General features: G+C 38.2%; 7 protein-coding genes and 1 pseudogene across 7 annotated transcripts; 6 read left to right on the forward strand and 2 right to left on the reverse strand.

The window, feature by feature from the left end:
* Window positions 1-932: 932 nt before the first annotated feature.
* On the reverse strand, window positions 933-1,317 carry LOC140147755 (histone H2A-like; annotated as a pseudogene).
* Window positions 1,318-2,115: 798 nt separating this feature from the next.
* On the forward strand, window positions 2,116-2,570 carry LOC140148970 (late histone H2B.2.1-like). Its single transcript, XM_072171083.1, has one exon. The coding sequence runs from the start codon at window positions 2,128-2,130 to the stop codon at window positions 2,497-2,499; it is 372 nt and encodes a 123-aa protein (XP_072027184.1). The 5' UTR covers window positions 2,116-2,127; the 3' UTR covers window positions 2,500-2,570.
* A 760-nt stretch (window positions 2,571-3,330) lies between these two features.
* LOC140148972 (histone H4) lies at window positions 3,331-3,681 on the forward strand. The gene has a single exon (XM_072171085.1). It carries the CDS (start codon window positions 3,340-3,342, stop codon window positions 3,649-3,651), a length of 312 nt encoding a protein of 103 aa, XP_072027186.1. The 5' UTR covers window positions 3,331-3,339; the 3' UTR covers window positions 3,652-3,681.
* An 889-nt stretch (window positions 3,682-4,570) lies between these two features.
* Window positions 4,571-5,133, forward strand: LOC140148967 (histone H3, embryonic). The gene has a single exon (XM_072171080.1). It carries the CDS (start codon window positions 4,598-4,600, stop codon window positions 5,006-5,008), a length of 411 nt encoding a protein of 136 aa, XP_072027181.1. The 5' UTR covers window positions 4,571-4,597; the 3' UTR covers window positions 5,009-5,133.
* Window positions 5,134-6,735: 1,602 nt separating this feature from the next.
* LOC140149144 (uncharacterized) lies at window positions 6,736-21,661 on the forward strand. Its single transcript, XM_072171329.1, has 4 exons — window positions 6,736-7,444; window positions 18,154-18,172; window positions 18,830-19,192; window positions 21,038-21,661. The coding sequence occupies exons 1-4, from the start codon at window positions 6,843-6,845 to the stop codon at window positions 21,656-21,658; spliced, it is 1,605 nt and encodes a 534-aa protein (XP_072027430.1). The 5' UTR covers window positions 6,736-6,842; the 3' UTR covers window positions 21,659-21,661.
* LOC140148968 (histone H2A-like) lies at window positions 8,560-9,291 on the reverse strand. Its single transcript, XM_072171081.1, is given in 2 exon segments — window positions 8,560-9,151; window positions 9,154-9,291. Coding segments are annotated over 2 exon segments (375 nt in total). The 3' UTR covers window positions 8,560-8,914.
* LOC140148969 (late histone H2B.2.1-like) lies at window positions 10,089-10,689 on the forward strand. Its single transcript, XM_072171082.1, has one exon. It carries the CDS (start codon window positions 10,101-10,103, stop codon window positions 10,470-10,472), a length of 372 nt encoding a protein of 123 aa, XP_072027183.1. The 5' UTR covers window positions 10,089-10,100; the 3' UTR covers window positions 10,473-10,689.
* On the forward strand, window positions 17,545-17,897 carry LOC140148971 (histone H4). Its single transcript, XM_072171084.1, has one exon. It carries the CDS (start codon window positions 17,556-17,558, stop codon window positions 17,865-17,867), a length of 312 nt encoding a protein of 103 aa, XP_072027185.1. The 5' UTR covers window positions 17,545-17,555; the 3' UTR covers window positions 17,868-17,897.
* Window positions 21,662-27,548: the final 5,887 nt, after the last annotated feature.

Below are 27,548 nucleotides of genomic sequence, written 5' to 3' on the forward strand. Positions count from 1 at the left end.
AACCCTCAACACGGCACACCCAAGGGCGGCTCCACACCCCCACCCCTCTTCACCCCCGCCCACACACATCATGTAATTTCAGATTCAGATTTAATATTCAGACGTAATTTTTACACGTAATGTTTAGGATTACCTTTAGGATTAGGGTTCGATTTAGGTTTATTGGGTTATATGATTTAGGTACAAACACAACAAATTTCCAATTCAAGGTTTTTTTTTGGGGGGGGGGGGGCGTGCATGTGGCATCATTACAAAATGATCATTAACAAATAATAATAAACTCAATCAATCAATCAATAATAAACAAATAAATAAATAAAATAAATGAATAACAAAATAAAAACACGTTTCGTTTGAAGATCCAAGCACAACTTCAACAAAACTTAGACCTGGTCTAGCCTAAATTGCTATTTTAACAAAGATATGGCAGCAATTTGCTCGGATTTACCGCCTTTTTTTTCCAGGGACTTCAACGACCTGCACGTTTTTTGTTTTTGACTCATTTATAGTGCAGGGGAGACTTTATCTATATATGTATTCATTTATTAATTTTCAATTAATTTTCATTCAGAATGTTAATATTGTGCACGAACATCCGGGTTGGGGGAAAACGCACGTTATATACGAAATAGAATGGTCAACATTGTACACGAGAGTTGCGCTTATAAAAATAATTTAAAAGAAGAAAAACATGCATGCAACCAACCCACCCTTCCTCATGACACGATTACAATATGGTGCAATTATTCCAATTTAAACTATTAGGGCCTAATTAGGCTAACATTATTATTTACTTGAGATTAATATTACTCAACAGCAAAATAAAATAGTGTCATTAAAATCTACGCTTTACATGTTATATACATCAAGACAATTGAACACTGTCATCTCTCTTTTTGTTAGTTGTGGTGGCTCTGAAAAGAGCCGTTTGATTTAGATGGCAAATAACTTGTCTATTTTGCCTTGGCGGTCTTCTTGGGGAGGAGTACAGCCTGGATGTTTGGCAATACACCACCCTGGGCAATGGTGACACCGCTGAGGAGCTTGTTCAACTCTTCGTCGTTACGGATAGCGAGTTGCAAGTGACGGGGGTTGATTCTCGTCTTCTTGTTGTCACGGGCAGCGTTACCAGCCAACTCGAGGATCTCAGCTGCGAGGTACTCCATGACGGCAGCCAACACCAGCACCGACACGCTCAGCATAGTTGCCTTTGCGCAAGAAACGGTGAACACGACCGACTGGAAACTGCAGTCCAGCTCTTGCTGATCGGCTCTTGGCCTTTGCTCTTGCCTTTCCTCCTTTACCACGTCCAGACATGATTAGTTGATTTGTACAGTTAACTCGAACAGAAAAACTGAATACCAAATTTTAACGTGATCTCCGCTTATATACCCACGACGAAGGATCCTACCGAAGTGCAACTGTTCAGGAATTGACCAATCAGCGTCGATTTGGTTTATTACATTGTATTTTTAACAGTGCCGCCTTGATACGACTAGCCAGTGCACCTATCCAATCACAGCGCACATTTGAATTGTGTTCTGTGCGTGCAACAGCTCCTTGCCTCCTTTTATACCTGGCACTGCATTCACCGTTTAATATATTAAATATTTGATTTCAATGTCCCATATTCTTGTGCATGATATGAAAACCATTTGTTTCGCACTATTGCAAAAGAAAGAGAGAATAATCAACAATTTTAATGTATTTCAATTTTAATGAATAGGCCTACTTGGGGAAAGAAGGTTTATATACGAACGGGTGTATTGCAGCGAATAAAATTGATTATTAAATTGCGACCCTCTTTAAACGTACAATGAAATGATTAGAAACACGACCACGAATAATATACTGATGAAAGAATCAACAAAAATCATTTTTATTACTCACTCGTACGTCCTATTTATAAATATTGAATTGTGGCCACAAATTTAATATTAATATTAACCGTTTTGCAGTATTAACGAGTGTGGTTCGAACGGAAACCACCGTGCTGTCTCAACGTGTTCCGCGCCAATCGCTCAGGATCCTACTTGGGATCCCTAATTTGCATACGAGGTCATATAAATACGAGCGCGGCGCACTGTGTTGAGCATTCTGACCGATTAACTCGACCAGTACACAACTATGGCTCCCAAAGCAAGCGGAAAAGGTGCAAAGAAGGCAGGAAAGGCCAAGGGCCGTCCAGCAGGAACTGCTGGCAAGAGACGTAGACGCCGCAAGGAAAGCTACGGTATCTACATCTACAAAGTGTTGAAGCAGGTGCACCCTGACACTGGTATCTCTAGCCGTGCCATGAGCATCATGAACAGCTTTGTCAACGACATCTTTGAGCGCATCGCCGGAGAAGCTTCCCGCCTTGCCCACTACAACAAGAAGTCGACCATCACCAGTCGCGAGGTACAGACCGCTGTCCGTCTCCTTCTCCCCGGTGAGTTGGCCAAGCACGCTGTCAGCGAAGGCACCAAGGCTGTCACCAAGTACACCACCTCCAAGTAGAGTGTTTACACTTGAAAAACCAACGGCTCTTTTCAGAGCCACCAATACTTCCAAAAAGAGAGATGATAATTGTCATGTTTAGTTTGTTCATTGTTATTTAAAGACGAGTATGTTCATTATTACAAAATAATAGTACAATAACAAAATAAAAAGGAATGTGCAGTAGGTCCCATATTACATACAATTAACCCTATAAGCATACATAATATCATGATGTACCGGTAGTTCTATAAAATCAGTTGATTTCAGCTTGAACTGTAAAATGCAATCTATTACCGACTGCACGTATTTCAAACTATGAAAAAACGAATAGAATAATTGATGAATTACACGAATTTTAATAGTGTCTACTATAATGAAATATGAAGTATTAGATCCAGATTCATATTATTTTTATCTTCACATATAAAATCACATCTTCACATAAATAAGTAATAGATTGTTTGTAATAAAACTTACAGAAAGAAAGAAAGAAAGAGAAAAAAAAAAATCGGGTGTGAAATGAGGAAATTAAGATATTTAGCAGAGAGGAAAACATTATTATGACATTTAAAATCTTATTTCCCCAAAAGACGACGTTTTAACCACTAAATTCATGCCGGTTAACGGGGTGAGTAGGGCAGAGGACCCGTCGCCTCATCCGATCAAACAAAGCACGTGCAGCGCAGCGCTCAATTATTTACCACGCAAAGTGTCACGCTGTTGCTGTTGAAGAGTTTACCCGAACGCCATCTACGAGAGAGAAAATTCTCAACAACGTCCGCAATAGATTGGATATATAAACGAGCACGCTGGCTGCGCAGCTTCATTTCTTACTCGGCTAACAAAAAGAATACAATCATGTCTGGACGTGGTAAAGGAGGAAAGGGTCTTGGAAAGGGAGGCGCCAAGCGTCATCGCAAGGTTTTGCGTGATAACATCCAAGGTATCACCAAGCCAGCCATCCGCCGTTTGGCTCGTCGTGGTGGTGTGAAACGTATCTCTGGTCTTATCTACGAAGAGACCCGTGGTGTCCTGAAGGTGTTCCTCGAGAATGTCATCCGTGATGCCGTCACATACTGCGAGCACGCCAAGAGAAAGACCGTCACAGCAATGGATGTTGTCTACGCTCTGAAACGCCAGGGACGTACTCTGTACGGATTCGGCGGTTAGACTTGTTGCTGTTGCTTCAAATTAACAACCAAACGGCTCTTTTCAGAGCCACCAAAACTCCAAAAAGAGATGCTGATGTTGTGTGTTTTGATGTCTGTGCAATGAAAACGTGTTTTTGTAAACGTGTGTGTTCGTTCATACGTTGTAGAATAATAAAGTGAATGAAGTAAATGAAATAAAGTGAATGAACGAATAAATAAATAAAGTGAATGAATTAAATGAAAAACACAGTTCTCCTAATATGATATAAAAATAAATCATTGTTATTCATTATTCGTCAGTCCAGTTCTGGCGAGAATAGTGCAGTGAGTGGGGGTCAAAATCGTGCATTTAATATAACACAAGATGCATGACAGTAAACGGATCATATTTGTCTACAAATTAAAAAAGAAAAGAGAAAGCAAGAGACACCAGTCAGTTGATAAAAAATATTGACGTAATCAATATTTTAATGCCAAAAAATGTGTTTATATTAATTAAATCGTGATGTTAATATCTGATACTGTTCCAATTCATTCAGGATATACATGTAAATGAAGGATGGGACATTTAAAGCTACAGATACTAAAAAGAGGGAGGGGGGGGGCGGCGGCGTAGTTTACTACGTATTTATACTGCATGATTTTAAAATTTCACTTAATATTTACCGTGTCATTTGTTTAAAAACAAAAAAAAAAAAAAAAAAATGGAGAGGAAAAGAAGAGAAATAATACAAGCACTGCATTAGAAATTTCACTAAATTTTTTAATACTTCATACTACACTAGATTTTGGCGCACAGTGTTCGTTGGCCAATGACATATCAGCTTTCATTGACCAATCAGAAGCTGTGGTTAATCAACCAATGAGCGCGTGAGGCGCAAAATCTAAACCAGGAAACCGATCGGTATATAAGGAGCCTCAACTGCCCGGCCGCTTATTCATTCATCTGATTGAAAGTCGAAAAAATGGCTCGTACCAAGCAGACCGCACGTAAATCTACTGGAGGAAAGGCTCCACGTAAGCAGCTGGCCACCAAGGCAGCTCGCAAATCTGCACCAGCAACCGGTGGTGTGAAGAAGCCACATCGTTACAGGCCCGGTACCGTCGCTCTCCGTGAGATCCGTCGTTACCAGAAGAGTACCGAGCTCCTCATCCGCAAGCTCCCCTTCCAGCGTCTGGTCCGTGAAATCGCCCAGGACTTCAAGACTGAGCTGCGCTTCCAGAGCTCTGCCGTCATGGCCCTCCAGGAGGCTAGCGAAGCTTACTTGGTTGGTCTCTTCGAAGACACCAACTTGTGCGCCATCCACGCCAAGCGTGTGACCATCATGCCAAAAGACATCCAGTTGGCACGTCGCATCCGTGGCGAGCGCGCTTAAGGTGTTTCTTGTTAGACCCTTACAAAACAAACGGCTCTTTTCAGAGCCACCAAGACTTCAAAAAAGAGATCATGAACTTGTCAGTCGTTTGCATTGTGTCAATTAAGTAGTGTCCCCTCAACTCATGACCCATCCATTTGTCCTAATTTTACTAACAGAATGATAAAAATAAATAATAAATTTTGTTGTAAAGGTAGGCCTATGTTTTTTTTTTGGTACTATTGATGACTTGCTGCATTCCAGGTATTCATTTCCATGCGATCGATGATGATAAGAGAATGATAATATTATTTATGTAGTGTAAATTTTTGCATATTTTCAAATCATACTGAAGTGTTGTGTTTTTAAATGTCGGTCATCGAAGCACGTGCATGCACAGTTAACATCAAAATTACAACAAACTGAAAGAACAAAATACACTGAACATCGAGGAAAGCACGAATGGTGAATCACGCGTATAAATCAATTCGTTTGAAATCATAATGACATTTTGAATGTTGGTGCTTGTGTCATACATGTACATGTATTATAATACTGACCGACTAGCTATACAATAACACAAATGATAATAATAATAATAATAATAATATGATGATGATGATGATGATGATGACGACGACGACGACAACACTATGATTTAAGGCAGACAAATTAACAAACAAGAATGAATGAATGAATGAATGAATGAATGATATAAATAAATAAATAATAGTAATATTTTTAATAATAATAATAATAATAATAATAATAATAATAATAATTTAAAAAAAACCCCACACAACCAATAGGGCCTAACAAGAAAAAAAGAAAGAAGAAAAAAAGAAGAAGAAAAAAAAAAAAAAAAAAAAAAAAACTGAACAAGGGGAAAAACAAAACAAAACAACAACACAGACAGACAAAAACAAAAACACCTCTCTAATGAACAACCTTTATTTATTAGGCCTGTATAAATTACTTGGATTTATATTTAAATCTTGCACAATATTGCACGTGCTGAATGTTCTTCAATATTCAGGTTTGGTGTCACTGTGATGGACATGATATTTTAGTCAATTCATCAGACATGGTCATCTTAAAGAAGAAAAAGAGCCAGTAATAATAAAAATAAGAACGGTATTATTTTGCATTTCACCGTCTAGCTAGTCTCGCACCGCGGTATACGGTATAATGTAGCGCAGCCTGGCATTTCATTTTTATGTGTGCTCGCCAGTTGGTTTTGGAGTTGGAGAGGTGTGTTTTATACCCTCTACTTTGAGAGCTCGAAATGAAGATGTCACCTTGTGCATGTTCATGATTTTTGGTTTTTTTGGTGGAAGATCGTCATGTTATTCATATGAATAAAGCAAAATGGCTAATTATTTCGTTTGAAATGAAAAAAATGATGAAATTTCCGGAATTTTTATTTTTTTAATGAATGTTTGCCAATTTCATGCTGTCATTTAGCGAAATGCAAACAAGAACGGTCAATATGCGTAAAGTGAGATAGAATGTACTGTTCTCTGACCACGGGCCCCTTTTGAAAGACCATAGAGCTTGTTTTAATCGACAAAATGACATTTTTTACATGACATAAAACACAGCTTTGGTGAGAAATGCCACAAATTGCAAAAACGCGCGCTCGACTCGAATGTACGGTAATGGCGGATCCGGTGATTTCAATGACGTCCGCAATGAGAATATATAGACAAATCGCGATTGGCGCCCGGTTTAATTTCTCACTAGTTGAAAAACAGTGCGTATCGTAAACCATGGCTACTCCTCAATCTCCTGCTAAAAAAAAGCTACCAAGGCCAAGAAGGCCGCCAAGCCCCGTGCTCATCCATCATGCCCTGAGATGGTACTTGCAGCCGTGGGTGCACTGAAAGAAAGGAAGGGTTCCTCTCTTGCAGCCATCAAGAAATACATCGCCGCCAACTACAAGTGCGACGTTGACAAGCTCAACGCTCACATCAAGAATGCCGTGAAGAGTGGTGTAGCCAAGGGAACACTCGTCCAAGTTAAAGGAAAGGGAGCCAGCGGATCCTTCAGACTGGGAACCAAGAAGGCCGACACTGAAAAGTCCAAGGCAAAGAAGGCTAAGGCAGCAGCTCGCAAGAAGGCAGCCGCCGAGAAGAAGAAGAAGGCAGAAGAGAGGCAGCAAAGGCAAAGAAAGCCGCCAAGACCAAGGCCAAGAAAGATGCAGCAAAGGCAAAGAAGGCTGCCAAGAAGACTACCACCAAGAAGAGCAAGAAGCCAAAGAAGGCAGCCAAGAAGGCAGCACCAAAGAAGACAAAGGCTGCAAAGCCAAAGAAGGCCAAGGCTGCAAAGCCAAAGAAGAAGGCAGCTCCCAAGAAGAAGGCCGCCAAGTCAAAGAAGGCAGCAAAGAAGTAAAGTGTTTACTTCACTGTCAAACCAAACGGCTCTTTTCAGAGCCACCCAATCTTCCAAAATGAGATAGTGATTTTAGCGTCATTTCTGTGTGAAAAATGCCCACTCACTCGTACTTATATAAATAAATAAATAAATAAATAAATAAATAAATAACAACACGTTACACAAGTAATACTTCAAATACCAGTAGGCCTACTTAATATTACATGTAGCATGATCAACGCATACAGAAAAGCTCACATGGCATGATACAGAATACGTGCCATCAATAATAATGATTCAAGCAAGGGAATTTGAATAGCTCACAAAAATCAATCACACGTGCCTCAAATACTATTATTAAATAGGACAACTCAAGCCCAATTACACACAGGTATGACACTATACTACTATATTATCAATAATATTGCACGAATATGGACATCAAGTAAAATTAATGGTTCTAAAGTGGGCGATTTAACAACAATTCTTAATTTGTTTTTGTAAAAATGCATTCCAGCTAGATAGGCCTGTAGAATGGCCCACTCGTTAGGCCCTACCTTGTTAAGAAAATTACAGAAGTCGAGGCATCATTATTGTACACAACCCTCAACACGGCACACCCAAGGGCGGCTCCACACCCCCACCCCTCTTCACCCCCGCCCACACACATCATGTAATTTCAGATTCAGATTTAATATTCAGACGTAATTTTTACACGTAATGTTTAGGATTACCTTTAGGATTAGGGTTCGATTTAGGTTTATTGGGTTATATGATTTAGGTACAAACACAACAAATTTCCAATTCAAGGTTTTTTTTTTTGGGGGGGGGCGTGCATGTGGCATCATTACAAAATGATCATTAACAAATAATAATAAACTCAATCAATCAATCAATAATAAACAAATAAATAAATAAAATAAATGAATAACAAAATAAAAACACGTTTCGTTTGAAGATCCAAGCACAACTTCAACAAAACTTAGACCTGGTCTAGCCTAAATTGCTATTTTAACAAAGATATGGCAGCAATTTGCTCGGATTTACCGCCTTTTTTTCCAGGGACTTCAACGACCTGCACGTTTTTTGTTTTTGACTCATTTATAGTGCAGGGGAGACTTTATCTATATATGTATTCATTTATTAATTTTCAATTAATTTTCATTCAGAATGTTAATATTGTGCACGAACATCCGGGTTGGGGGAAAACGCACGTTATATACGAAATAGAATGGTCAACATTGTACACGAGAGTTGCGCTTATAAAAATAATTTAAAAAAAGAAGAAAAACATGCATGCAACCAACCCACCCTTCCTCATGACACGATTACAATATGGTGCAATTATTCCAATTTAAACTATTAGGGCCTAATTAGGCTAACATTATTATTTACTTGAGATTAATATTACTCAACAGCAAAATAAAATAGTGTCATTAAAATCTACGCTTTACATGTTATATACATCAAGACAATTGAACACTGTCATCTCTCTTTTTGGAAGTTGTGGTGGCTCTGAAAAGAGCCGTTTGATTTAGATGGCAAATAACTTGTCTATTTTGCCTTGGCGGTCTTCTTGGGGAGGAGTACAGCCTGGATGTTTGGCAATACACCACCCTGGGCAATGGTGACACCGCTGAGGAGCTTGTTCAACTCTTCGTCGTTACGGATAGCGAGTTGCAAGTGACGGGGGTTGATTCTCGTCTTCTTGTTGTCACGGGCAGCGTTACCAGCCAACTCGAGGATCTCAGCTGCGAGGTACTCCATGACGGCAGCCAAGTAGACTGGGGCACACCAGCACCGACACGCTCAGCATAGTTGCCTTTGCGCAAGAAACGGTGAACACGACCGACTGGAAACTGCAGTCCAGCTCTTGCTGATCGGCTCTTGGCCTTTGCTCTTGCCTTTCCTCCTTTACCACGTCCAGACATGATTAGTTGATTTGTACAGTTAACTCGAACAGAAAAACTGAATACCAAATTTTAACGTGATCTCCGCTTATATACCCACGACGAAGGATCCTACCGAAGTGCAACTGTTCAGGAATTGACCAATCAGCGTCGATTTGGTTTATTACATTGTATTTTTAACAGTGCCGCCTTGATACGACTAGCCAGTGCACCTATCCAATCACAGCGCACATTTGAATTGTGTTCTGTGCGTGCAACAGCTCCTTGCCTCCTTTTATACCTGGCACTGCATTCACCGTTTAATATATTAAATATTTGATTTCAATGTCCCATATTCTTGTGCATGATATGAAAACCATTTGTTTCGCACTATTGCAAAAGAAAGAGAGAATAATCAACAATTTTAATGTATTTCAATTTTAATGAATAGGCCTACTTGGGGAAAGAAGGTTTATATACGAACGGGTGTATTGCAGCGAATAAAATTGATTATTAAATTGCGACCCTCTTTAAACGTACAATGAAATGATTAGAAACACGACCACGAATAATATACTGATGAAAGAATCAACAAAAATCATTTTTTTACTCACTCGTACGTCCTATTTATAAATATTGAATTGTGGCCACAAATTTAATATTAATATTAACCGTTTTGCAGTATTAACGAGTGTGGTTCGAACGGAAACCACCGTGCTGTCTCAACGTGTTCCGCGCCAATCGCTCAGGATCCTACTTGGGATCCCTAATTTGCATACGAGGTCATATAAATACGAGCGCGGCGCACTGTGTTGAGCATTCTGACCGATTAACTCGACCAGTACACAACTATGGCTCCCAAAGCAAGCGGAAAAGGTGCAAAGAAGGCAGGAAAGGCCAAGGGCCGTCCAGCAGGAACTGCTGGCAAGAGACGTAGACGCCGCAAGGAAAGCTACGGTATCTACATCTACAAAGTGTTGAAGCAGGTGCACCCTGACACTGGTATCTCTAGCCGTGCCATGAGCATCATGAACAGCTTTGTCAACGACATCTTTGAGCGCATCGCCGGAGAAGCTTCCCGCCTTGCCCACTACAACAAGAAGTCGACCATCACCAGTCGCGAGGTACAGACCGCTGTCCGTCTCCTTCTCCCCGGTGAGTTGGCCAAGCACGCTGTCAGCGAAGGCACCAAGGCTGTCACCAAGTACACCACCTCCAAGTAGAGTGTTTACACTTGAAAAACCAACGGCTCTTTTCAGAGCCACCAATACTTCCAAAAAGAGAGATGATAATTGTCATGTTTAGTTTGTTCATTGTTATTTAAAGACGAGTATGTTCATTATTACAAAATAATAGTACAATAACAAAATAAAAAGGAATGTGCAGTAGGTCCACATATTACATACAATTAACCCTATAAGCATACATAATATCATGATGTACCGGTAGTTCTATAAAATCAGTTGATTTCAGCTTGAACTGTAAAATGCAATCTATTACCGACTGCACGTATTTCAAACTATGAAAAAACGAATAGAATAATTGATGAATTACACGAATTTTAATAGTGTCTACTATAATGAAATATGAAGTATTAGATCCAGATTCATATTATTTTTATCTTCACATATAAAATCACATCTTCACATAAATAAGTAATAGATTGTTTGTAATAAAACTTACAGAAAGAAAGAAAGAAAGAGAAAAAAAAAAAAAAATCGGGTGTGAAATGAGGAAATTAAGATATTTAGCAGAGAGGAAAACATTATTATGACATTTAAAATCTTATTTCCCCAAAAGACGACGTTTTAACCACTAAATTCATGCCGGTTAACGGGGTGAGTAGGGCAGAGGACCCGTCGCCTCATCCGATCAAACAAAGCACGTGCAGCGCTCAATTATTTACCACGCAAAGTGTCACGCTGTTGCTGTTGAAGAGTTTACCCGAACGCCATCTACGAGAGAGGAAAATTCTCAACAACGTCCGCAATAGATTGGATATATTTTATTTATTTATTTATTTATTGGAACATACACTTTTGTATCAGTGGCACACGCCTAACCAGCGGTGCGTTCAAAAACAACAAATATACATTATATATAAATAAGAAACAGAATTATAATACAATGGAATATAGGCCTACATGCAAAATTATGGCCTTAGTACAAAAAAATTAAAGGAAAAGAAATTGCCTATCTGAACCCAAGTTGACTTGAAATGGGTCCTTAGCAGGAAAAATAAAACATAAAATAGAATAATGAAAAAAATACAATTATATTATATACTGGTATGACATGACAATTAATGGACATTAAATATCTTTCAAGACAGAGGATCTCAAGGACCATGCACGTTTTAAGTAACTTTTACAAAACATATCAAAACAATTGTTGACTTGTACATTCTCACGGTCCCATGAGGTTCCCAACATAAGGCACAGTTTCACATCTAAGTCCCCCGCCATAAAGATTTGCCAGAATATTTCTAAGTTCTGTTCCGAAAGAGTACGCTCGAGCTCGGAGAATTCTTCCGAACGAATAGCATTCAAGGCGGTGCATGTAAAGAGGAAATGGCGAATATCTTCTTTATCATTTTTGCACATGGGACAATTTTCGTCCATACCTACATTCCAGGAATGAATTCTACCATTTAGGGGTAGAGTGTTAGACCGTGCCTTAAATTTGAAACTTGCTCCTCGGAAATCAGTTTTTTCCAAAAGATACTTCTCCAGTCTCAATTCTTTCTTATACAAAACATAGTCATTAAGAGAAGATTTAGCTTTAGCGTTATCATACCAAGTGCACTCGTACATTTGTTTGTTAGCTTCTTTAAAACGTGTTTTTGCCCAGTGTGGATTTGCCGTGGAATCATACCCAAAAAGATGGCCTAGATCGCATTTATTTAGAGCGGCTCGGACAGAAGACAGCCATTTAAATCTAATGTGATCGATATTACAATCAAGACTTAATAATGTATTGAACAGTAATTTTGGCCATCGGTGCATGTCCATACAATTAAGGCGCGCATAGAAATTTACCTTGATGCGATCTTGAATAGAAGCAATTGATTCCCAGCCTAAGTCCCCGTAAAGAGCGGCGATAGGGGTATTACGAGAAGCCTTCAGGATTGATCGCGCCATTTGTGTTTGAAGATTTTCAATACGTTTGGCATCCGCTACATTGCAAATCCACACTGCGCTAGCATAATTAATACACGGAAGGGCTAGAGAGCGCCATAGAATATCCCCATAATACACTCTATTAAAATCATCTTGACCATCAAGAATTGACTTAATATACCCAATAATTCGATTACCCTTTTTAATGACTTCCGAAACATGTGTATGATCGGACAAATTGTTGTTTATGTGAACACCAAGATATTTATATGAATCGCAGGTAGAAGTACTATCTCCTAACTTCCAAAGCATGTTTCTGTCTTTCCTATTGGATTCTTTACCTATGATCATAACGTTTGATTTTTCATAATTAAAACCAAGCCGCCAGGTGCGCGAGAAAGACGAGGCGACATCCAGCATTTTTTGAAGTTCATTTGCATCATTGGCAATTAATACAATATCGTCTGCCCAGAACAAACACCCTATTTCTACATCGCAGACACGCACACCTAAATTACAATCTTTTAAAAGTTTAGCAAACTCATTTATGTAGGCGCAAAATAAAATTGGGGAAAGCACACAGCCCTGTTTCACGCCGTCTTCTATGTCAAAAAAGTCTGTATCAATATCCCCAAAAGTTACTTTGGCTTGAACATCAGTATACATACTATCAATGAGTTTCCAAATATTGCCTCTTATGCCTAATTTCCAAGCGATGGAGAGAAGACCATCTCTCCATACCGTATCAAACGCCTTTCGGAAATCAAGGAAGGCCAGGAAGGTTGACTTGTTTTCAGCCAATCTCGTCGCAGCAATACTCTTTAGTGTGAAGACGTGTTCTTCACACCTGTGATCCTTCCTGAACCCACCCTGAATTTCTGAAAGAGCGTTATGATCTTCTAGAAAATTGGATATAGCTTTAGATACAATGCGATTAAAGATCTTTGACACGCATGATGTTAAAGTAATACCTCTATAGTTATTAAGATCTTTCTTGTCACCTTTCTTAAAAATTGGTACAATAATGCCCTTGTTCCATTCCTTTGGAATGCTTTTTAATGTGACCAACCTTTTGTATAACATATGAAGAGATTTCGCTAGGCAGTCTCCACCATTCTTAATGAGTTCATTAGGAATCGAATCTAGACCAGGCGACTTATTATTTCGCGCATCACTAATTGATTCAATCACATCGTCGAGTTCTATCTCAATATTACAGAGCGTATCATTACCAACTTCGTCGCTACTATCATAGCTAAGATTCCTAAGGTACATAGCATTACATAGCATTACATTTCATGTCGTTTGTGAACTCCTCTTGATGCAAACATTTATTCATTTTACCCAAAGAATGAAAATATTGAAGCACAGTTTGATTCATTACTTTACGGTCATTTGTTACATTATCAGAAGTCGGAACTTTCAAAGCATAAATATGATTGGTTTGAGTTTTTGGCCCGCGCAAGTTTTTCCAAAAATCTCTACTTGATGGACCCCCCTCTTTGGAAATCTTGATACTGCGATCAATTCTCATTTGCGTTATTCGATTTTGAATAAGCTGTTTAGCCTTTGTCTTTTTATCAATATAGTCTTTCCAAAGCGCATCACCTTGATCTCTATTATCAGAACCTGAAGAGGCCCACCTGCGGTGCAATTGACAACTGCGCTTCCTGTCCTTAATGGCATTATCAATTGTCTTGTCCCACCATTGTTTCTGCTTACCATTATGAGTTTTCACACCAATTGTATTATTAGCTACTAAGAGGAGCTTATCTTTCCAACTTTTCCATAGGGAATCAGGATCTTGAAAAGAATCAACATGCCAATCATTAAAATGCGACTTAATCTGGTTCTTATATTCTGAGAAATCCTGATCTTTTTTAATATCCCAAACAATTCTTTTGTTATGTGTCTTATTATTAATTGGCTTAATACAAAATGTCATATTCAGGAATAATATGTTGTGATCACTACCAATATTAAATTTACGATCTTCATCCACGATCATTTCGTTAATACAATGATATGTACTATCTGAAACTAATAAATAGTCAATTGTTGAAGAATGGGGTGACGAAACCATGTAATTTTCCCGATACACTTACGGGTGCAATTTACAATTGTTAAATCGGAGTCATCCCTAAAATTAATTAGTTTCCGACCATTACTATTAAGTATCGGGTCACCAAAAGGAATGTTATTCCCAATTCTGGCATTGAAATCCCCATTACAACTATATGGGGATCTTCGGTTTCATTAGACTCTTGAATTTTTATAATCTCAGAAAGCAGTTGATTGTACAGTTCTTCCGTTAAATTGGAATCTTTTCCTTCTCCTGGAAAATAAGCACACGCTACATACATAAATGAATTGATACCAACTTTAAGTTTCACCCACATACGCTCATAATCATCTGAATTTGTCTCAAATACATCATCATTTACAATCTCAATATGATTAGCGAACAACAAGCCGATACCACCTCCACCCTTGGTTTGTCTATTCTTACTGAACCATTTATACCCTTCAATATTGACTTTATCATCGTTCTTCAAGAATGTTTCAGCAATACCAAAAATGTCAACCTGGTTGTCTTTTAAGAATTTTGGAATTTCATACAAACTAGAATTTACTCTATTTACATTGTTAAAAGCAATCTTTAAATCAACTTTTACTTTACCATTGCTTGTTTTGTTATTCTTACCCCTTCTATGCCTTTTGTGGCACTTGTTTTCTGCACGAGCATTTTTGTTACCACGATCAACGCTATTCATATCTTTAATAACCTCGTTGCAATTTATATTGCTACTGTTACTACTATGCTTTGATATAATACTAACATTATTGCACGTGTTGTTCTTAACCATGTTAACGTACCTTTGCTTACAAGGACCTACAACCTTTTTCACATGCTTAATACATTTGTCAAACACATTAGAATTAGAACCATTATGCAATTTACTTTCCTTGCCACTAGGGCCCTTATCAGTTACCATTGGCGTCTCATTATCATTTACTTGTAACTCATCATTTAAGATATTAAACATATTATAAGAGCAAAAATAGTCCATTGGGTCCGTTTTGCCGATGTCCGTAACCAGTTTATCGGCACGCGTGACATGGCCATTTTTCTAGCGGTTGGCACAAAAATATGATAAATGTCCATAATCTCCACAGGAGTAACACTCAACTGGATCAGTATACCTACAGTTACCGCGATTATGGTTTAGGCCTCCACAGTTGAAGCATCCACTATAAGGTCTAGAGTCCGTTCTGCGATTCGAGTTTCTAAATTGTCCGCGATTATGATCATGCTGATGAACCCGGCGGTGAGTTGAATGGCGTTCGCGATTCGGCCTACTTACGTGCACGTTCTCGTTGGGCCTACTTCTAACGTTGCTTGTGGCTTTTCCTCGCGATCGCGTGTAGAATAAGGTATGGGCCTTGTTGAGGTTACCAAGAAGTTGGCGTGTTCCGTCTTTAGTAAGGTGTAGTCCTTTTTTACCGAGTAGTTTGCGATTTACCTTTCCATTAGCGATGAAAGTACTATCATGATCCACAAATTCTGTATTGTTCTCAGCGGCGTATTTCTTCATTTCCGTATTCAATTTCCTTACTCGCTCTTGCTTTACAGTCTTGTCCACGCGAGGACACACTGATGAGATGACTTTCTTGGTGGTCGGGGCACAAACATGTAAATCATTTAAAAGTTCCTTGTATTCGCGTATTCCTTCTTGCATCTCATGATCTGATGAACAATTGTTAGTTCCAACGTGCACAAGTACAGTATCAAAACTACTTATATCCACGTCCTTTAGTTCCTTCTTTACATCTGAGACATGGCCACCGCGGATACACTTTACCTTAGTCTTGATGAGACCCCTTTCGTTTAAATCTCTAATCATTGAATCACCAATAATGAGCGTATTATGATCCGAATGTTCAACATGTTCAAAACCAGAGTCTGATTCCACATATGTATCATCTGAATCGACAGATTCCTGCGTGTCGATACCAGAAACATCGCATGGTGTTGTGTCAGATGGTATTCTCGCTGCTTCAGAGAGTTCTGAGATCAATGTACTCTGTTCGTGTACAAGTTTCGCTAGGGTCGAGTTCTCATTTCTTAAGTTCGATATTACCTTTTCTTGCGCACTCTGACGTTCAGTTAACTCTTTGATCACTTGTGGGATAAGTTTACATGAGGGACATATCCACATGGACGGTCTCGACGAGGGTTTAAGCCCTACACAATCTCGATGGTAAAGTTCCTGGCAAAGAGAGCACTCCAAAGATTTGACGCGTGTCTCCAAGTGTTGGTGATGACATGTTGGCGCACACGAAATTCTACTCGCGGTCATAGGGATTGGAGTTGGAGTTGTAGTTGTTAAAGTCCTCGCGGCCATAGGGATTGGAGTTGGAGTTGTTAAAGTTGGTGATCCCTGAGGTACTGGAGCGGGTCTTAACGGCGTGCTAATGCTGAGAATGCTCTGCGATAACGACAACTGTTCAGTTGCTTCCAGCCTGCTTTTTCTTGTATGCACATGAGCTTTCAGTTTCTGGCATATGTCAATTGTTTGGTTGGCTATTTCTGTGCGATCTGCACTCTCTGGCAAAATTGATGAAAGCGTTGCCCTGATAATGGGCATCATGACATTTGTGTTCACACCATTAAGGTCCTTGATGTTCATTTTGTTGATAGCTTCCATATTTTCCGCTAGAACTGCTGATGTAGCTTTGCTGATGGTTAACTGGTTACCCTGCTTAACTTGTTGTTTACTTGTAGATGTTGCCACCTTTGGTTTTGCTCCTTGCCTTATTGCTTCACAGTCATTACATAAATAGTAGTCGCATTGACGGCTACCAACATCCTTCTTGGTTTTCTTGCAGTCATAACATTGACGCATGATGAAGTTCCAAAAAACGACTCAGGAGAATAAGTCCAGTAGAAACCAAGAAAGAGGATGAAATTAAATACAGTAAATATTCAATGTGGAATAATAGTAGCGAAGCAAAATATACAGGAAAATATATTCCGAATAATAATTAATTAAATAATTATTAGACCTGTATGTTGTCGGAGCTCATTGAAAACACGTCTGCACTATACGATGACCGGATGCTATAAACGAGCACGCTGGCTGCGCAGCTTCATTTCTTACTCGGCTAACGAAAAAGAATACAATCATGTCTGGACGTGGTAAAGGAGGAAAGGGTCTTGGAAAGGGAGGCGCCAAGCGTCATCGCAAGGTTTTGCGTGATAACATCCAAGGTATCACCAAGCCAGCCATCCGCCGTTTGGCTCGTCGTGGTGGTGTGAAACGTATCTCTGGTCTTATCTACGAAGAGACCCGTGGTGTCCTGAAGGTGTTCCTCGAGAATGTCATCCGTGATGCCGTCACATACTGCGAGCACGCCAAGAGAAAGACCGTCACAGCAATGGATGTTGTCTACGCTCTGAAACGCCAGGGACGTACTCTGTACGGATTCGGCGGTTAGACTTGTTGCTGTTGCTTCAAATTAACAACCAAACGGCTCTTTTCAGAGCCACCAAAACTCCAAAAAGAGATGCTGATGTTGTGTGTTTTGATGTCTGTGCAATGAAAACGTGTTTTTGTAAACGTGTGTGTTCGTTCATACGTTGTAGAATAATAAAGTGAATGAAGTAAATGAAATAAAGTGAATGAACGAATAAATAAATAAAGTGAATGAATTAAATGAAAAACACAGTTCTCCTAATATGATATAAAAATAAATCATTGTTATTCATTATTCGTCAGTCCAGTTCTGGCGAGAATAGTGCAGTGAGTGGGGGTCAAAATCGTGCATTTAATATAACACAAGATGCATGACAGTAAACGGATCATATTTGTCTACAAATTAAAAAAGAAAAGAGAAAGCAAGAGACACCAGTCAGTTGATAAAAAATATTGACGTAATCAATATTTTAATGCCAAAAAATGTGTTTATATTAATTAAATCGTGATGTTAATATCTGATACTGTTCCAATTCATTAGGATATACATGTAAATGAAGGATGGGACATTTAAAGCTACAGATACTAAAAAGAGGGAGGGGGGGGGGGCGGCGGCGTAGTTTACTACGTATTTATACTGCATGATTTTAAAATTTCACTTAATATTTACCGTGTCATTTGTTTAAAAACAAAAACAAAAACAAAAATGGAGAGGAAAAGAAGAGAAATAATACAAGCACTGCATTAGAAATTTCACTAAATTTTTTAATACTTCATACTACACTAGATTTTGGCGCACAGTGTTCGTTGGCCAATGACATATCAGCTTCATTGACCAATCAGAAGCTGTGGTTAATCAACCAATGAGCGCGTGAGGCGCAAAATCTAAACCAGGAAACCGATCGGTATATAAGGAGCCTCAACTGCCCGGCCGCTTATTCATTCATCTGATTGAAAGTCGAAAAAATGGCTCGTACCAAGCAGACCGCACGTAAATCTACTGGAGGAAAGGCTCCACGTAAGCAGCTGGCCACCAAGGCAGCTCGCAAATCTGCACCAGCAACCGGTGGTGTGAAGAAGCCACATCGTTACAGGCCCGGTACCGTCGCTCTCCGTGAGATCCGTCGTTACCAGAAGAGTACCGAGCTCCTCATCCGCAAGCTCCCCTTCCAGCGTCTGGTCCGTGAAATCGCCCAGGACTTCAAGACTGAGCTGCGCTTCCAGAGCTCTGCCGTCATGGCCCTCCAGGAGGCTAGCGAAGCTTACTTGGTTGGTCTCTTCGAAGACACCAACTTGTGCGCCATCCACGCCAAGCGTGTGACCATCATGCCAAAAGACATCCAGTTGGCACGTCGCATCCGTGGCGAGCGCGCTTAAGGTGTTTCTTGTTAGACCCTTACAAAACAAACGGCTCTTTTCAGAGCCACCAAGACTTCAAAAAAGAGATCATGAACTTGTCAGTCGTTTGCATTGTGTCAATTAAGTAGTGTCCCCTCAACTCATGACCCATCCATTTGTCCTAATTTTACTAACAGAATGATAAAAATAAATAATAAATTTTGTTGTAAAGGTAGGCCTATGTTTTTTTTTGGTACTATTGATGACTTGCTGCATTCCAGGTATTCATTTCCATGCGATCGATGATGATAAGAGAATGATAATATTATTTATGTAGTGTAAATTTTTGCATATTTTCAAATCATACTGAAGTGTTGTGTTTTTAAATGTCGGTCATCGAAGCACGTGCATGCACAGTTAACATCAAAATTACAACAAACTGAAAGAACAAAATACACTGAACATCGAGGAAAGCACGAATGGTGAATCACGCGTATAAATCAATTCGTTTGAAATCATAATGACATTTTGAATGTTGGTGCTTGTGTCATACATGTACATGTATTATAATACTGACCGACTAGCTATACAATAACACAAATGATAATAATAATAATAATAATAATATGATGATGATGATGATGATGATGACGACGACGACGACAACACTATGATTTAAGGCAGACAAATTAACAAACAAGAATGAATGAATGAATGAATGAATGAATGAATATAAATAAATAAATAAATAAATAAATAAATAAATAAATAAATAAATAAATAAATAAATAAATAAATAAATAAATAAATAAATAAATAAATAAATAATAGTAATATTTTTAATAATAATAATAATAATAATAATAATAATAATAATAATTTAAAAAAAAAAACAAACAAACAAAAAGAACAAACAAGAAAAAAAAAGAAAAAAAAAGAAGAAAAAAAAAAAAAAAAAAAAACTGAACAAGGGGAAAACAAAACAAAACAACAAACAGACAGACAAAAACAAAAACACCTCTCTAATGAACAACCTTTATTTATTAGGCCTGTATAAATTACTTGGATTTATATTTAAATCTTGCACAATATTGCACGTGCTGAATGTTCTTCAATATTCAGGTTTGGTGTCACTGTGATGGACATGATATTTTAGTCAATTCATCAGACATGGTCATCTTAAAGAAGAAAAAAAGAGCCAGTAATAATAAAAATAAGAATGGTATTATTTTGCATTTCACCGTCTAGCTAGTCTCGCACCGCGGTATACGGTATAATGTAGCGCAGCCTGGCATTTCATTTTTATGTGTGCTCGCCAGTTGGTTTTGGAGTTGGAGAGGTGTGTTTTATACCCTCTACTTTGAGAGCTCGAAATGAAGATGTCACCTTGTGCATGTTCATGATTTTTGGTTTTTTTGGTGGAAGATCGTCATGTTATTCATATGAATAAAGCAAAATGGCTAATTATTTCGTTTGAAATGAAAAAAATGATGAAATTTCCGGAATTTTTATTTTTTTAATGAATGTTTGCCAATTTCATGCTGTCATTTAGCGAAATGCAAACAAGAACGGTCAATATGCGTAAAGTGAGATAGAATGTACTGTTCTCTGACCACGGGCCCCTTTTGAAAGACCATAGAGCTTGTTTTAATCGACAAAATGACATTTTTTACATGACATAAAACACAGCTTTGGTGAGAAATGCCACAAATTGCAAAAACGCGCGCTCGACTCGAATGTACGGTAATGGCGGATCCGGTGATTTCAATGACGTCCGCAATGAGAATATATAGACAAATCGCGATTGGCGCCCGGTTTAATTTCTCACTAGTTGAAAAACAGTGCGTATCGTAAACCATGGCTACTCCTCAATCTCCTGCTAAAAAAGCTACCAAGGCCAAGAAGGCCGCCAAGCCCCGTGCTCATCCATCATGCCCTGAGATGGTACTTGCAGCCGTGGGTGCACTGAAAGAAAGGAAGGGTTCCTCTCTTGCAGCCATCAAGAAATACATCGCCGCCAACTACAAGTGCGACGTTGACAAGCTCAACGCTCACATCAAGAATGCCGTGAAGAGTGGTGTAGCCAAGGGAACACTCGTCCAAGTTAAAGGAAAGGGAGCCAGCGGATCCTTCAGACTGGGAACCAAGAAGGCCGACACTGAAAAGTCCAAGGCAAAGAAGGCTAAGGCAGCAGCTCGCAAGAAGGCAGCCGCCGAGAAGAAGAAGGCAAGAAGAGAGGCAGCAAAGGCAAAGAAAGCCGCCAAGACCAAGGCCAAGAAAGATGCAGCAAAGGCAAAGAAGGCTGCCAAGAAGACTACCACCAAGAAGAGCAAGAAGCCAAAGAAGGCAGCCAAGAAGGCAGCACCAAAGAAGACAAAGGCTGCAAAGCCAAAGAAGGCCAAGGCTGCAAAGCCAAAGAAGAAGGCAGCTCCCAAGAAGAAGGCCGCCAAGTCAAAGAAGGCAGCAAAGAAGTAAAGTGTTTACTTCACTGTCAAAACCAACGGCTCTTTTCAGAGCCACCCAATCTTCAAAAATGAGATAGTGATTTTAGCGTCATTTCTGTGTGAAAAATGCCCACTCACTCGTACTTATATAAATAAATAAATAAATAAATAAATAAATAAATAACAACACGTTACACAAGTAATACTTCAAATACCAGTAGGCCTACTTAATATTACATGTAGCATGATCAACGCATACAGAAAAGCTCACATGGCATGATACAGAATACGTGCCATCAATAATAATGATTCAAGCAAGGGAATTTGAATAGCTCACAAAAATCAATCACACGTGCCTCAAATACTATTATTAAATAGGACAACTCAAGCCCAATTACACACAGGTATGACACTATACTACTATATTATCAATAATATTGCACGAATATGGACATCAAGTAAAATTAATGGTTCTAAAGTGGGCGATTTAACAACAATTCTTAATTTGTTTTTGTAAAAATGCATTCCAGCTAGATAGGCCTGTAGAATGGCCCACTCGTTAGGCCCTACCTTGTTAAGAAAATTACAGAAGTCGAGGCATCATTATTGTACACAACCCTCAACACGGCACACCCAAGGGCGGCTCCACACCCCCACCCCTCTTCACCCCCGCCCACACACATCATGTAATTTCAGATTCAGATTTAATATTCAGACGTAATTTTTACACGTAATGTTTAGGATTACCTTTAGGATTAGGGTTCGATTTAGGTTTATTGGGTTATATGATTTAGGTACAAACACAACAAATTTCCAATTCAAGGTTTTTTTTTGGGGGGGCGTGCATGTGGCATCATTACAAAATGATCATTAACAAATAATAATAAACTCAATCAATCAATCAATAATAAACAAATAAATAAATAAAATAAATGAATAACAAAATAAAAACACGTTTCGTTTGAAGATCCAAGCACAACTTCAACAAAACTTAGACCTGGTCTAGCCTAAATTGCTATTTTAACAAAGATATGGCAGCAATTTGCTCGGATTTACCGCCTTTTTTTTCCAGGGACTTCAACGACCTGCACGTTAATATTGCAAACACTGATGTTCTGCACAATTTGGTAACTCTCATGGTTGTCAACTTTTGTGTTGAGTTGGTTGCTGGGTCGATGTTGAGCCACAGAACATCATCACATGGCAATTTAACTCCAATCTTCAAAAAAGGAGATCGCACACAGCCCGGTTTCCCTTACTTCTATATAGGAATGCGAGACGTCTCACCCCAAAACACATTCGCCCCAAAAAGGTTCACCCAATACACAATACATCCCACGACCAGTTCGCCCCAATTGACTCACTGTGTAATGTTGCCGAAGTGTGCATGAGCTTGCATGCGACCAATGCCAATCAATACGATCAATCATAACCGTTCCGTCACGGAGATCATTGTAGCATTATTGTAAGCTCAAATAGAATACGCAATTTCTCGCTGTGAAACTCGCTTTTTAGTGCTTTTCTCGCTAATTTTCAACCACGGAAATCTACTCCCACCACTTTCGTCCCCTTTTTATGCCGCGGGTATTGGGGCTGTTGTTGACTGTTTCCTGGTCAATTGCTTGAAGCCCGGCGTGTATTTAAAGCAAATGGTATGCTGATTGCTGACGGACTGAAGATTGGTACTCATAACAAAAATATAATGCACGATGATACTAGCCCTACTAGTATAGGGCCTTTTGACTGTGGTGATCCAAAACCATGCATGCATAAAACCTGGCTATGTTTAGAGAGCTGCTGCCAGTGACTGCTAATTCCCCAGAATCTCGAGGACAGCGGTTAGTGGGTTGTGAGCTGTCACTGGGTTTTTAGCAGTTCTCAGTATATAGCATGGTGTATATAATGTGTAATATAAAAAAAAAAAAGGCCCTGTGGTAGGGCTAGATGATACGCCCGTGTTGCAAAATAAATTTTTGATGTCACACTATATTAGCTTATATTTTCATTAACAATAATTCATTTTTATATAATATTAAATCCTCGTGTACTTTTAGACTCTTTATTTTAAGTATTATAAACAGTTATGCTTTCACGGACAAAGGATTTATCTCATTTTACAAATCGTGTTAACTTCATATTTTGTATAATATAATAAGTAGTGTAAACATGTAAATTACTTATCGCCAGTATGGCTATGTAATAATTTACATAATGTGGCAAAACAAAACAATATATATAAAAAAAAAAAAATTAAAAAAAACTCTTGCGAGTTTTGTGTATTTTTATTTTACCGACTCAATTAACTCAGTTAAAATAAGTTTGTGATGTTCAAAACTTTCAGAAACATATTAAATAATGACACTATTAATACTGAAAATATTTGGCAAATTTTTCAAAGACAAATGAGGACAACTAGCAAAACAAACGCCAGCAGCAGCTTTGAGATATTTTATGGGTTCCGTGCTGTGCACTGACTTTTCGCCCAGCGTGTTAGCGGCGGATTATTTGCTGCCACTTACACGAAAAACGCCGGGTGTGATATGTGTTCAATCAACGGTTCCGTGCACCAAGCACGCAAAAGTGCCAGAACACACAACGGCGTACCTTTGCTTGACAAGTCCCGGGCCAGCGTCCGCGTGCTTTACACACTGATGTACGATCGATTGCTTGACAAGTCCCTAGGTCAAGTTGTCTGCTCTCAATTTGATTAAGACCTGAGAATTACGGGCCGTGTTTTGTGTTTGCGACGAAGGCGTGGGAGGCAGTGCCGCGAAGAAGAAAAAAATCCATTTATTTTGTTTGCAAAACTGGTTAGTCAAAGATATAAATCTAAATTAATTATATATCTTTAATTAAAACACTATTATTTTGATTATATAATTTTGTACTTTATATCAGATACATTTATAAAGGACATACTTCTCTAATATAAATGTATTTTTACAATTTTGATAATTGTGATTGACAGTTATTATGATTCATTTTGTTTTTCTTAATTTCTGCAACTTGTATGTAAATAGCCTGGCATGTTTCTATTGGGACCATTTACCAGTAAAGAGACGGTAAAGGGATTAATTCTTCCTGGACTATCATGATTTATAAATCCTCTTGCTCAAAGGGATAGGTGTGATATATGTCCCTGTTTTTTACACATTTAGTTTTCTTGTTTGATCTCATTCTGCAACCAAAAGACCAAAGTTTACCCGGGAACCAAGGGAGAACAGTGCCATGCCAGTGCATTGATCGGTCACCCAGGTTAAATAATAAATAAATAAATAAAATAAAGTTTAGAATATGGCCCAGAAAGAACTCATTTTTAGGGCCTTCCCTCAAAACGCCCTATTTGTTAGCATCTACCCCATTTTGGGGTCATACTCCTATTTTTTTTCTCATTATTATGTTTTGATGAGTCCAAATGTGTGATAATATTGGATCCAAAACATAGCCTAATAATGATAAAATTGGATGATTTACGTAAAATATTTATTGCTCTCGCTATACCAATATTTTAATATTTATTTCACTTTATATCACAATTTTGTCCCCGAAATATCCATGACCGCAAATAATTGATTCCTCTAATTTAATTTTCTAGATTAATTTTCTGAAAGTAAGACGAACTCAGTTTCATCCCATTCAAACTTGCTCAAACTGTTAATCAATGTAACTTGTCAGTCGAGTATACCCGTAATAATTGTTCATCGAGTGGTTACTTATTTTATTGAATTCATACTAAAATATGAGAAAACACATGACACAGACAACAAAGGTACCATATTGCGCCAATTCACCAATTCAAACATCTATTTATTTTTGGTAACAAAGGACCACTTCGTATAGGCCTAACTTCCAAATCTGGGTGTTTGATATACCTAGATTTGGATGATTCGATATTTCGGGTATTTCTAGCCAGAATTACCCGAGGGATTTCCAGATAGAAATTCCTTACAAAAATGAGACTCTAAATTGTTCCATAGTTTTGGATATTTCTATGTTTTTCGTATTATATTTTCATCGCCCAATGAGATAGCTTCTGACTGGATTCAGGTACTGTCCAGGACCTGCCGCAGTTATAAAGTGGGTTTCGTTTGAGAATATGTTATGCGCAGAGTAGCATAACTTAATACATTTGCAAGGCTCCAAAGAGCAGGCAAAGGAGACTTCTAGTAAAATCATTATTATCATAAAATATAGTACCAAGTGCAGGTACATATGAAGTATACTTGCTTTCAAGTCTGAAAGAAAATTATGTGAACTCCATTAATTGCAAGTCTTTGCTATGTGTTTTAAGCTGTATGGAATTAATATTTTGTTTAATTCCTAGTTAACACGCTTACTTTTCAGAACGCCACATTAAAAGCCAATAAGACATGTAACACTGATCTCTCACAAAGTTGTTTCGATTAATCAATATTGTTATACCATGTACACGGTAGAGTGAAGAGATCAGATGGTGTTTAACATGTTTAGATGTTTACAGCATGATTCGATATTTCGGTATTTCTAGCCAGAATTACCCGAGGGATTTCAGATAGAAATTCCTTACAAAAATGAGACTCTAAATTGTTCCATAGTTTTGGATATTTCTATGTTTTTTTTTTTATTTTTTCATCGCCCAATGAGATAGCTTCTGACTGGATTCAGGTACTGTCCAGGACCTGCCGCAGTTATAATTTCGGTTGTTACTGATAATAGTCATTATCAAATATACATTCTAAAGTTATTATATATAGGCTATATGTTGCAATAATGGAAATGCTACTATTCAACAAAGAATTTATAGGGGATTTTAAAAGCTCTTTGACTGTGTCCCATCAGGGATTTCCATTTTAACAAAGGAGCACCGGCGCATTACAGCGCACTGCTGCACGGTAGCATAATCTATCGGCATGATGAAATAACTGTCAATTATATACAAATCAAAATAGTCAGATTGCACCTTCATAAATAAGTAGGCCTATGATTAATATAATATATAGGTTTGGTGTTTCACGGTGGTGTTTGTTAGAAATCAGTAAAGAAATGTGATTTGCATACTGCATAGTATAACATGCAGAAAGCCTAAGAGAGAAACATACATGTAGGCTATAGTTCCAAATACTTGTGCGCGTGAACAGGGAAAATAACGTTTCAAATTATATCAAATCAAAGCCCCTAAACACGTTACACAAAATTGTTCCATTAATAATTTTTTTACCCATGGTAGCTCCAATATCTTAAAAACATAATGAATTTGGCCGAGTTCAATGTAAGCTTGGACAGTTTTAAACATTTAATAGGCTATCGCCACTTTTTTTTACATTTTTAAAGTAAAAACAAAATTGAAGAAGAAAAAGTTTGTTCTCAGAGAATAAATAAATTGAATATCTCTCGTGTGAAACATTGTATTAGGCTTATAATTCCTATGTTGTAAAAAAGAATTAAATGGGAAATATTTTGCATTTGAATTATAGCGGTAAAAAAAACACAATTGGATTTATGCGCGCTAAAGTAACATTTTCCAATTCCGCGCTCAATTCTTTTATTCTGTTCAATACTGTTCATGAAGGTGTGCGTTGTGTAACTTGGGGGTGGAGGGGTGTATATTATATAAAAAAAATAGTTGTTTTTAAAAGGTTTAGTATGCCTACAACGTCAGAAATCCCATTCTTGCATGAAAAGTATACATTACCGGATACATTATCATGCATGAAGATATACTGATTAATGTATCATACATGCTGCATGCACTGGAAGACACCATTATCATGAGTAGGCCTAATGTTTGAGTATATGGGTGACCGATCATTCATAGAACACCGTCAAATTTGTTTTACAAAGATATAGGCCTACAGTAAATAAACAAATTAAACAACACAATGTAAAGTGATTCAATAATATAATAATAATTAAGATATGATTAATATATATACTAGTACTAT

The sequence above is a fragment of the Amphiura filiformis genome, chromosome 3 (genome assembly GCF_039555335.1).
Source record: "Amphiura filiformis chromosome 3, Afil_fr2py, whole genome shotgun sequence".
Lineage (NCBI taxonomy): Eukaryota > Metazoa > Echinodermata > Ophiuroidea > Amphilepidida > Amphiuridae > Amphiura > Amphiura filiformis.

Bases quoted from the DNA above. Each gene is read 5' to 3' on its own strand.
- LOC140148969 (XM_072171082.1), top strand. From the start codon at position 10,101: ATGGCTCCCAAAGCAAGCGGAAAAGGTGCAAAGAAGGCAGGAAAGGCC.
- LOC140148967 (XM_072171080.1), top strand. From the start codon at position 4,598: ATGGCTCGTACCAAGCAGACCGCACGTAAATCTACTGGAGGAAAGGCT.
- LOC140148970 (XM_072171083.1), top strand. From the start codon at position 2,128: ATGGCTCCCAAAGCAAGCGGAAAAGGTGCAAAGAAGGCAGGAAAGGCC.
- LOC140149144 (XM_072171329.1), top strand. From the start codon at position 6,843: ATGGTACTTGCAGCCGTGGGTGCACTGAAAGAAAGGAAGGGTTCCTCT. The intron at 19,193-21,037 runs GCACGTCGCATC...TGCGTATCGTAA, and splicing joins TGCCAAAAGACATCCAGTTG to ACCATGGCTACTCCTCAATC.
- LOC140148972 (XM_072171085.1), top strand. From the start codon at position 3,340: ATGTCTGGACGTGGTAAAGGAGGAAAGGGTCTTGGAAAGGGAGGCGCC.
- LOC140148971 (XM_072171084.1), top strand. From the start codon at position 17,556: ATGTCTGGACGTGGTAAAGGAGGAAAGGGTCTTGGAAAGGGAGGCGCC.